We start from the raw sequence: 12,554 nt of genomic DNA, 5'->3' as shown, positions 1-12,554 counted from the left end.
GAAAAGGATCTTATTTATACACTTTCAATGGGAATATGTAATAATGTTGTTGAACAAATGGATATGATAAAAAATTCTGTATCTAAGCTGCAAGATGTGTAACATATCTGGAATAAAGTCTGAATTGCAGAGTGAAGAAGCTTCCATTACAGAGACAAGATAGTTAGGTATTTCGATCGCAGTTGACGTTGATTCCCTCTGTCTTGTCTTCCAGATGTCTTCCAGGCTTCGCCGGCAAACGCTGTGAGCACGCCGACCTCCTGGCAGTTGTGGCTGCAAGTCAGAAGAAAAACACCATCACAGCACTAGTGGCGGTAGCAGTGATATGCACAGGTCTCCTTATTACCGGCTGTATATTAATGCAGTAAGTAGGACAATTCCTTTTCCTTTAAGCAAGTTTTCTAGTTGAGAGACTATAGAGATTTTGTTGAAGGGGATGTCCACCTTTGGGGCAATTTTTTTTTCTTAATGGGAATCTGTCTGCAGTTTTTTGTCATGTAATATGATATGGGGTAGAAAGCCTGATTCCTGCAATGTATCACTTAATGACCTGCTTGGTGCAGTTTTGATAGAATTCTTGGTTTCTCTGCTGTAGATGTATCTGTAGTCAAATTGCTGAGCTGTGTATAACCCCGCCCACACCACTGATTGGCAGCTTACTGTGTACATTATACATTGTCAACAAGCAGCCAATCAGTGGTGGTGATGCTGATACACAGATTAGCTGGACTGGCCTGCACGTAATAACTAGTCTTTTAGTGATAATCTCCTGCTGATAAAACACTAATTGTATTAAAGCTACAGCAATGGAATCCCTGGAATCATCGCCTTTCTCCAACAACAGTCTGCCTTTCAACAGTGCTGTATTTTTTTTCACACAGACAGCTCTCCAGCGACCAACGATGCTGAAGTCCCCGGGTAACCAGGGTAAACATCGGGTTACTAAGTGCAGGGCCGCGCTTACTAACCCGATGTTTACCCTGGTTACCGTTGTAAAAGTTTAAAAAAACAAACAGTACATACTTACATTCCGGTGTCTGTCCCCCGGCGTCAGCTTCCCTGCACTGTGTCAGCGCCGGCCGGCCATAAAGCAGAGCACAGCGGTGATGTCACCGCTCTGCTTTACGGCCGGCGCTTACACAGTGCAGGGAAGCTGACGGCGGGGGACATGACAGACATCGGAATGTAAATATGTACTGTTTGTTTTTTTTAACTTTTACAACGGTAACCAGGGTAAACATCACGTTACTAAGCACGGCCCTGCGCTTAGTAACCCGATGTTTACCCTGGTTACCAGTGAACACATCGCTGGATCGGCGTCACACACGCCGATTCAGCGATGACAGCGGCTGATCAGCGACCAAATAAAGGACCTGATCATTCCCCAACGGCCAACGATCTCCCAGCAGGGGCCTGATCATTGGTCGCTGTCACGCATAACGATTTCGTTAACGATATCGTTGCTACGTCACAAAAAGCAACGATATCGTTAACGAAATCGTTATGTGTGAAGGTACCTTTAGAGCTAAACATGATTTTTGTTTGGATTGCTCTACAATGAATGAAATTCTTTCTTAACATTGGTTTAGGGATAAGGCGCTACTTGTGCACGTCCAGCATCATAAGTGTTGTATTCTTAAGAAAGGCTAATTCAAAACTTGTAAGAAATGTTAAGATATAACCTACAAAAAATGTAATTTGGTATCTAATCTCAGTCTAAGGGTAGGTTCGCACGATCATATAAAAATATTTCATCCAGAAAAGTGAGATGATTCTTTATTCAGTTGCCATCTGTGTGTAGTCCGTACACAATCGTTTTTTTCACAGAACCATTTTCAGTTTCCTATGTATGCTACAGAATTGCAATGTATCTGTAAAACTGTAAAAATCGGATGCTTTACGCACCCATAGACTTCAATATGTGAGTCTCATCCGATTTATAGAAGAAACTAGTGCCCACTGCCATTTTCTCTGCACGCAGATTTGGTCGGTGAACAAAATCGCCCATCTGCACTGCCTCTTTGAATAACAATGGTCCGAGTGATGTCCGTTCTTTTCACGGACAACAATTAGATCGAAAATACGGTTGTGTGAAGGAACCCTTATGGGTAAAAAAATGCATCTGCGCTAATTGTACAAAGGTTTGTTACCTCCTCCCCAAAAACACAGAGGTGACTGAGGAAGGGTCATCTGTAAGCCAAGAAGAACTTAAAACTTACAACATTACTGATTTTTATATTGACTCTGGATGAAGTCCCACTAAAATGCTAATAACCTTTAACGGCAATGAAGGAAAGCAATAATCACCCTCCCGCACACTTAGAATGCCCTCTTGTGTTACAGTTGCTGCAGCTGGAAAAAGCACCGCGAGTGGTGTCGATCAGTGATGTGTCGGCAAGAGAAACCAGATGGACTTTACAAAGGGGGAGCTTCCTGCTGCAAGTCAGAGACAGGTGACCGTGCATCAGGTATGACGTGAGAATGAGGCAGAGGGCCATGAATATTTTATGCCTCTTAACTAAACGAATGTCATAAGTGTTAGTGTACAAATTACAAATCTGATATCATTGCATTTAAAGCTTGACACCCAGTCAGAAGATGAGTGAGCATTAATTACACGGAGGCTTAAGTAAATGGACATCACAGCTGCTTAGGAGATGAGTGTGAAGGGAGTATGTGTGATCTCTGGCCTGTATCCATAACTCTTGCATAATACTCAACCACAAGTATCTATAGGTAGACCTAGATGCATCGGCAAGTCACTGATCTGCCCAACAGTGAGCAGTTGAAGTGTTAGTTGGCTCTCATGCCCCCTGCCTCATGGTCCCTATCCATAGGCAGACATATCCTTACGTCTGGGACCACAAGGGCCCAGAAGATAAGCGGGCCCATTTCTACCTCCAAAGTAGCAAGAAGCTTCTGTCATAGACACATTATTGGACTGTAAATAGCCCATGTACTGTTTTTGCATTGGCGCCCTCTTTTGTCTGTGTCCACGGGTGTCCCTGGCTATTGGCATCTCCATATTTGGTTATGCACCAGTGGTACCAAAGATGTCATGCCATTACAAAAAAGTGAGACTAGGGTCAACATCAGTTACCTGGCACAACGTTAATAGTTGCCTATTTCAGGCCAGCGAGTACTTACCAACTTTATACAAGACCAACAACATTTATTTCCACAGGCCAAGGAGTAATGATGACAGAATGATTGCTGACTAGCTGATATTGGTAATATTGTGCTGTCCCTATTAATATATAGCGCATGTTGTCAGCATTCTGTGCGGCTAATAAAAATGATTTTTATGCATGCATAAAAATACAGTCACCCAACGAATAGCCTTTTTGCCCATTGATTGGGGTGATTGGTGGCCTATTTAAATCAGCAGATAGTTGGAAAGTGCATACGAGCTCCTATTACTGCGATTGCTCGTTCACTGACTTTTGACCTTAAGACAAGCGTCAAATCAATAGGTCGTATCTTTAATAGGTTTTTTCATTCTTTTAATACTCACGGTGGTTCAACAACATCTATTGTATTAGACCTGCTAAGTGTTAGGGACCTCTGACCAATAGACAAGACCTTGAAGTCAGACCATGAAAATGTAATTCCTTTTTGGAAAACCACCAACTAATTATGAAATAAACTCAGTCTATTGAAAAATTGCCAATTTTCACTACGTCTGTTAATGAAATGGTCCAAAAATTAGTATTAATTAGAGTTGAGGAAAAATATTTGCCGGGCCCTGGTCGAAAGGACAGATTGACTGTCCACCAATGTGGTTGCCAGACCTTAGCCCTACAAACTTCCTTCTAACTACCAACGTTCACAGCTCCTGTTTTCATAAACAGTGAAGGCATGTGTGTGTGACCTCCAACAATAAAATCAAGCCATGTACGGTCAGCTCTGGTCTGATGGCCACAGACCACCAGTGTGGTCCTTGGCGCCGAGTCATGGGAGTCTTTGTGCTCAACTCTAGTACTAATGGATACAAACTTGAACAATTCTACTAAGGGGTTAATATAAGTTAAAATGGCTGTTCACGATTACAAAAAAATAGCAACTGTCTGCCCATGGGTTGTGTCTGATATTGCAGCTCAGCATTATTGTAGCAACAATTTCACACACCACCAATTGACAGGTTAGGCACTATTCTAGTCCTGGAGCACCCCTTTAAGTCTGTGTGATGCCTATATCTGGCCTTAGGGAGGGACTGGCAATCAGGAAGATTGAGGTGAACATCTTGTTAGACAGATTTTGTGGTTTCCGACAACCATTCGGAAATTGGAAGCAGATACTTACATGGTTGATACGGATTATAATAACCACCTAATTATGAAGCTATTATTCTTATTAACATCCACATCAGTATTTGCAGCTTTGTGAATTGCCTTTGATGTGCTTCTGACTCAGGAGCCTTTCAAGGTGGCCAGCTTGAGAACCATGTAATAATCTTCCATTTATCCATTCCTTTAACATTGGAAAACAACAGGTGTGACTAGGCTGATGTCAAGAGCAGGAAAACATGCTCAAGCCCTACTTTGCGTTTACAGCAGAACCTCATATGGGTGAGGAGTCTTTCCATCTCTCCACATGTTTCCATAGGAGACAAAGTGACTCTGTGCACGTCCCCGGCTTACTCAACCGCACAATGGCCGTGTTGTCCTCACTTCAACAGTTTAACGCAGCAACACTGTGGATACTGAAACCTTTCAGCACCACCGCGCACTGTTTTTAAATTGCATTTGGCAGAAGGCCACAGATTTATGGTCTGAACTGCCCTTTTCAACCCCTAAACCTAAAACCTCTGGTTTCCAAGTTTCATCTTATAGAACATCCTGTTTCCACTTTCTATAAAATGAGCAAAGACAGAAAGGTCACTCATCGAATTCATTTATTTTATGCCATGATGCCCATTTCACAGCAGATATTTAGGTATTGTAGCTTTATCAAATAAACTAAAGAACATGTTCACACGACCATCTTCTCCTCAACAAGGAAGAATGGACCAAATATTCTGATAAGACTCTGGCCAGAGTGGCATCAGTTTGTCCTGGTTTTCCACCTTTTCCATTCAGTCACTCTGGGAAAATTGGACACAGACCCATAGACTTGCATTGGTGATTTTTTATCCAACTCTTGGATCAAAATAGGTAATGTCTCCAATTTTTTCTGTGGACCACTCTGTCTGAGGAAAAAATTGGATTTATTCACAGCCCTATACAGTATAGTAGAATATCATAGGTATGAGTGCTAGCCTGAAAACCACAGATAGCAGTTGTCCGAGATAATTGGTCATACTCACAAGCCATAAGGAAGAGTTCCTATTTATGGGGTAGAAAGTAGACAAGGGACATAAGGGCTAAGGTTAAAGATAATGATATCAGGCAGCCTCCTATTCTTCTGGGGTAACTTCTGATGATCACTTACTTCATAGCTTTCAGCTATGCATCATGACCATCATCGTCATAAAATTTTGTACTGACATTTTTTTGCCGATTCCAAAGCTTATAAATATGTGCATGGTATTAGAATTTTTTCTTGTTTAGTAAATAAAAAGGCCCATATATCTGGCAAATGTAAAAGACAAAAAACTGCATACTCCGTTGAGCAGTGGGAATAAAAGAAGAGCAAACACTGACTACTTTTGACCCGGTGACAGGTCCTCTTTAAAGCTTGTTCACATAGGCTGATACAAACTGTATGGAGATAAAACAATTATTAATAATAATGATCTGTCCCCAAACCATTTGTATTCTGCCAGCATGACTTTTCCTGTTTACACGACATGATGTGTTGTGACAATAATTTTTAGACTGCAAAAACTGTCCGATCAGCCAACAAACAAAGCATTCTGACCATTTGTCAGCTGATCAAGGTATGCTTACATCGACAATTTTAGGGAACAAGCGCACTTACAAACATTTCTTTAGCCAATTATTAATCCACTTGATGGTGGCCCGATTCTAACGCATTGGGTAGTCTAGAATATGTATGTAGTTTATTTATGAAGTTTTCAGAATAATGCAATTTATACACAGGATTTGGCCAGCCGGGCGCGACCAATTAGCGAAGTGTGGTTCAAATTCCGCGCCAATTCGCGGTCGGACTGCGCCTGTCTCTGATTGGTCACGCCTGGCTGCAAACAATCAGTGAAGCCAGGGCTGGCTCCAGGTTTTTGAGGGCCCCAGGCGAAAGAATCTCCGTGGGCCCCCTCTTTAACACATACCACGATTCATGATGCACAGATACAGCAGAGAAATATAGCACAGCCAAGTAGCATACAGCCCACGTAGTATATAACACAGCCCACGTAGTATATAACACAGCCCACGTAGTATATAACACAGCCCACGTAGTATATAGCACAGCCCACATAGTATATTGCCCAGCCATGTAGTATATTATTATTATTATTTATTTATATAGCACCATTGGCCATATGGCCGGCCGCGACCAATTCAGCGTCGCGGAATTTCCGTGACAGACAGACAAACAGACAGAAGTGCCCTTTAGACAATTATATATATATAGATATTAAAGAACCTTAAGGTTGTATATATTATCTTTCCATAAGCATGATGGTCCCAATAATTAAAGGCAGTATGGTTGTTTATTGCTTAGGAATGAAGACTTGTATGTAGCACTAGGGTCTTGAGTTTCAGACCAACTAAGCCAAAAACTACTTTGAGCTTGTATGTTGCTCTGATGCCTGCATGGAGTCTATTCTCTTAGTTCAGAAATATTTTCATGGATTAATTTGGATTCAAGTACAATGAGCCTACAGTAGTCCATAGGGACATTGAATTGTGAAGCCCACTTGAGATAGCAACTGTCATGAGTGGATGCGTTCATTAACAAATTTTTGTGTTGGGATTGTATGATATCTACATATATTTTATGTTTTTTTTACAATTAGAATCATAGAATTGTAGAGTTTGATGGGACCTCTTGGGTCATCTTGTCTAACCCCCTGCTCAAAAATCATCCCAGACACATGTCGGTCCAGCCTCTATTTGGAATTACATAAAAATGATTCGTCATACCATTACCTGTCGTATGAAGAAAAAATTCTGAATGTCGTCAACTGAATAAAAACTTCAAAGTTTTATTTCAAGACATGAGATTAAAATTCATGATGGTAGGATAACGCTCATTACCTGTCGTACTACGTTTAGCAATAATGGGGAATCTTCTAAGATCATATGGCAAGTATGAAGTGATCCTACCCATGACACTAGCCAACACCAACCAATCTGAAAATACGTTAAGGTGAAGAATATGTCTATAGACTGAGTCCATTTGCTGAAATGTTCCCTTAACCGATCTCTAAATACACAGATCACATGGTCACCTTGTAGAGTTTCTCAGCTTCAGTTGAATTCTTAGTGACACGGTGCCTTGAGTTTGACATTTATCCAGGAAGCTACAGTAGTGTTTTCTTGGATAGGTGGCAGCATGAAGGTCAAAATAAATGTCAGTATCCCAAATAGTGATCATCTTCTGGTCATATATGGATAACCTTCATTCAGTGTCTTCTCCAGGCAAATACAAGTGTTTGCTATCCTGATAAGTTTTCTTTCTAATTGCCTAAATACTCTTTCATATGAAGACTTCTCATTTTTGTATTTTCTCTATTGCTTTACAGTGGTCTGAGAAGGATCTGCAGAAAACAAGGGCATTCCCCATCTATGGAGAAACCTTCTGACCCATCTTGCTCAACTACAGCTGGGACACATATTCTTAACAGGACACATGCTGGGGTCCATGATCCAAGGACATGGGAACTGTACCCAACGTGCCTTGAGTAATGTGAAGCAGTGGTGAATGGAGAAGGACAATTCACACTGGAAATATATTAGGACTCCAAGTACTCTATGGGGATCACGGAGTAGATCAGCATAATAAAGACTGACACTACAAGTGCGGAACATGTTTTGTTACAAAGGCATCTACTATGAGCCAGATTAATATTTTAATTCTTATACTGTCAGATGCGTCTTCAGTGTGTAAGTCAATGAGTTTTTGGGCCCGTTTGTTGGTAAGGCATTGATAAATATTTTTTTTTAATCATTTTGACTCTCTGAAACGGGTCCTTCTAATGGACCATTCGCTTATATACCATGCTGCTGGAATTTCAGTATATTCATAGATGTATATCTAGGGACAGCTTGGTGATATCCATGGGGGAAAAATAATTTTCATCAATATGTTGACATCTTCCAACTTTTGTATATTTAAAAAGGAAATTACCTATACAGTGCATTAGAATTAATCTCCGTTAGTCCATTATCTTTAGTCCAGTAACACTCATGAGAGGACCCACATAAACGCTCAAACTTTGCTATTTGTCTATGGCCTATTTTAGCCAACTTAAGGGCATGTGTTTGCCCAAAAAACAATTTACTGTCAAATTTAGATGTTTTTTCAGCATATTTATTAATGAGTCACGAGTAGTACAACCCATTCATCGTTCATCGATGCTACACACTGGATGGTTTGGGTATTCATCCAATGGACCCTTCCTTCTTCAGTTCTTGAATGTTTCATTACCTAATTGTTTCTGTACCCTGGAAGAGCATGTATGGCAGGAAGAATTACCTTGGTGTCCTAATTATTGGTTTCCACGGTAGACAGTGATGAGAAAGTGAGTCACTATGAGATGAGGGTTTCGATCTCTCTCACAATCCTGTGTCTGGAGACATATAAAAAACAGCTGGTCTACATTCCTTAGTTCAGCTCTTACCTGAGGATTCAAGGAGATGAGATACCTACAAGTCATAGTCATTACTGTAAAGCAGGTTTTAGCATGTGTTGAGATGGTACATATAGCTTTCTTCCAGCTTAGGGGAAGTCTGTTGTCCAAAAATTACCCATTTTAGGAACCAATTATTTAGGCTTTTTTTGCCCTCTAGAGGACCCACAATGCCAAAGCTCCCTCTTCTTTTTATACTTCCGTTTACAATAAATGTTTATTAAGAGTGTTATTATATCAACACCAAAGGGGATGTAATTGCGGAATGATAACGTTTTTGTGCTGTGGGAGAATAGACAGGCAGGGTAACACCGAAAATACTAGTTGATGAGGTGAACATACATACACGAAACCTATTCACGTTAGCTCTTAACAATTTTTGGGTGAAACAAGATTCAACAAGATTTTTGTTCAAGCCGCATGCCTCTTAATGAATCAGACGCATGTGAAAAGTGGCGTGTGCGCATCACCACTAATCTTACTCAATTCAAGAACTGGAGTAGGATTTCTGGCGTATGGTACGTTACAGCCCGCCATAAATTAGATGTGCTGGGGTATTTTGCCAAAAGTCGAAATAATTTTGCGACTTATCAAAGTGTTTTACCCCGGATTTTTGGCGAAAACACTTTGATGAATCGCGGCCCATGTATTATACCCATCTAAATTCTACAATGGATTATGCAAAAATTGTACAAAACCATATCCAAAGGATATACAATAAATTTGACAAAAACTTTCATATTTCACATACTTTATAGGGAAACTATTAATCGATTCATGCATCAGAAACCACAGGCACCATGAATCAGAGCCTGGCTATGGGATTGCAGTCATGTATTGTTTTCTCCAGTGTTTCAGAGAAAATATCGTTTGAAGAGCCGGGAACCATAGGAATAAACATGACTAGTCCAGCGTGGCCCCCAGATGGCTTCTCCCCACACCACTTCAGTTGATTGCCAGGTCTCTCCCATGATTGTACATAAGGAAAGGCCTGTCAAGCCCCTGGAGTAAGACGGGGAGAAACCTATTAAATTATACTTTCTTTGAAACGCGGCAGCATTTTGGAGACACACATACAGCCAGACTCTGATTCATGTCGCCTATGGTTTGAGCAGCATGAGTCAAGTGACAGTTTCTCTTTAAGAAAAATTATGGATTTTTTTAAAGGTGCTTGGTTCACCTTATTGGATACTGGAAGGTTGTCAAATCAGTCACAGACATTAAATAGGACAGAGCCACAATTTAAAATCGCAATGTTCCCCTTTTTTTTTTTTAGATTTACGGTACTTATTTTAATTCCACATCTACAAAAAAATTGAGATATTTGCTTTCATTATTTATGACAGCGTCTAATCATTACTCTTATTTTTCCCTCTTTGACGTACATTACTTTACATACCTAACCCATTACGGTTTATGACCAAAATCTACCCCTTTGGTGACAAAAAAACAATTTCGAGCTCCATCATGTCCAATACAAGCCCTGTGTTCGAGGTGCTCTAAAATACACCCTTTCTTTCTGGACCTCGTGGTACCGGATTGGGTGACATGTTTAGGCTTTTTGTGGGTCATTTTATGCATTTTCTCTCAATTCTTCATACTCTTGAGGCCCCAATCTGACGTATGTTTTTCTCTTGTACGAGAAAAACAAACCGATTATGTTGATCGGACATTGACTTGAGTGTGGTCCGAGTGTTGACCATTTTTCTTGTTTGCGGAGAAAAATAAAGATACAGATTCTCCTATGTATGTAATGTAATTTTTTCACGGCCCCATAGATTTCCATGACCGATTTAGCTCTGACCCTCTGATCAAAATTGGATATATCACCACGATTTTCTGCAGTTCAAGAAAAATCATGGACATGTGAATGGCCCCATAGACTATGAATGCCATCCGCGAAAACCACAGATAGCACTCAAACACAAAACACGGATGTCTGAACTAGGTCCAATCTTGTGTACTCAGTTGAGTACTCACCACCCGTAATGTCTAGTGCTCCTCCATGCATCAATCCAACCATTGCCATTGTATGGCCACCATAGGACAAGAACAAGGCCAGGATTGGTGATTTCACGGTATCACGGTGCTGAAATGCCAGATTTATTGTTGACCATGCAGCCGAGATTGCCTCAATCATTAGGAATCATAGACTGATAGGTGAGAATCAAGGTTGCTATAGTTTAGGTATAAAGCTCATACATGAAGAAATCAAAAAGATTTAAAAAAAAATTGGGTCACAAAGTGTAAATTTGAAGTGGAAGCCCGAACCCAATGCAATTAGGTTGTGAACTTTCCATTCAGTACAAATAACTCCGCTACCATATAGTTTTAATTGCACTAATCTTTGTTATATCGGGTAGAAAAAAATGTACGTTAGTTGTTTCTTTCCAGCCAAATCTTTGTTTATTGCAGCGTAAAGTACTGTATTATAGGTAGATAGTAAAAGGGGTCAAGTGGTAACACCACAGCAAAGAAAAAACATTAACATCGCAAGCGGTCAAAGCAGCGAGACCGTCTGAATAAAAATCACCCACTATTTAAAGGGAATCTGTCAACAGGTTTTTGCTATCTAATCTGACAGCAGCATGATGTAGGGGCAGAGACCCTGGCTCCAGCGATGTGGACTGGATGGGTTGAACTAGATGGACTTAAAGTCTTCCTTCAACCTTAATAACTATGTAACTATGTAACTTAGTATACTGGGTGCAGCAGTTGTGATACAATCCCTGTTTTCTCTACTGCAGATCTAGCAGAGCTCTGAATGCTGAGCCCTGTATAACCCCGCCCACACCACTGATTGGCAGCTTTCTGTGTACATTGTATATTGACAGAAAGTTACTAATAGTGGGGTCATTATGGGACCAGAAGGCATGAAACACCCAGATCTCTAGTTATCATCTCATGCTGATAAAAAAAAATGGTTTTATTGAAACCGCAAAACACAGCGGTGCCGGCGGGGTTATATAACACCTCTCAGATTATATAACAAAAACCTGCTGACAGATTCCCTTTAATTCATCTGTTAGAAATGGATAGCAATACTGTTCTTACTTTTCATTATTACTATATTTTAGGTCACAGTTCATTAGAGGGGGCAGTTTAAGGACACTTGTTAAACATTTGGAGGTATATATATATATATATATATATATATATTTTGTCTTTTATGGATTCTTACACTATACAACTTCTACATCCGCTTAGCATCATCTGCGTTTTCCCTTCATTAGGTTTACCATTTGCTCTTCATGAAAATTTATAACATCCAGTGGGGCAGATCTGTCGCCACATTTCACATTACCAGCTGCCTACATTACTTAATGGACCTCCTAGACCTAATAAGACTGGTGTACTCACTTTCAAAAATCTATGTTAGGGCGGCTGTATAATCCTGGCATGACCATTTGATGAATCCGGTTTTAGAATGAAATACCTCAAGAGTCCAAGCGGATTCAATTTTTGCCCACCCAGCCTCACTGACAGCTGCAGTCTGTACTGAGCATTGTGAACTCTCAGCAGCGGAGGGGGAGGAGGGACGCTGAGAAGCCGTTAGCCGCGATAGGTGGGCAAAGATATAAACTTTCATAAAAGATTGTACAGCCTTTCTAAGATGAATTTTCAAAGTAAGTACACCAGCCTCATCAGCTGTAAGAGTTCTATTTAATAATGTATGTGGTTTATTTAGTGACAATTTATGGCAGATCCTCTTTATTTATTAACCATAATTTGCTAATTGATTATGCTTGTGTTGTTTATAGTGTTTGATACTTACGCAATCCCGGGAAGGAGGCCGCTT

General features: G+C 40.4%; 1 protein-coding gene across 1 annotated transcript in view; it reads left to right on the top strand.

Annotated features, from left to right (window-relative positions):
* TGFA (transforming growth factor alpha) overlaps positions 1-10,968 on the top strand; it is a 69,764-nt gene extending 58,796 nt beyond the window's left edge. The window contains exons 4-6 of the mRNA XM_069766545.1: positions 215-364; positions 2,344-2,468; positions 7,649-10,968. Coding sequence (XP_069622646.1) covers positions 215-364; positions 2,344-2,468; positions 7,649-7,656 — 283 coding nt within the window. The 3' untranslated portion in view covers positions 7,657-10,968. The remainder of the gene's footprint in view (positions 1-214; positions 365-2,343; positions 2,469-7,648) is intronic.
* Positions 10,969-12,554: the final 1,586 nt, after the last annotated feature.

The sequence above is a fragment of the Ranitomeya imitator genome, chromosome 4 (genome assembly GCF_032444005.1).
Source record: "Ranitomeya imitator isolate aRanImi1 chromosome 4, aRanImi1.pri, whole genome shotgun sequence".
In the NCBI taxonomy this organism is placed as follows: domain Eukaryota; kingdom Metazoa; phylum Chordata; class Amphibia; order Anura; family Dendrobatidae; genus Ranitomeya; species Ranitomeya imitator.
Note: the sequence above shows the minus strand (reverse complement) of the source record. Positions and strands in the feature narration are given on the sequence as shown.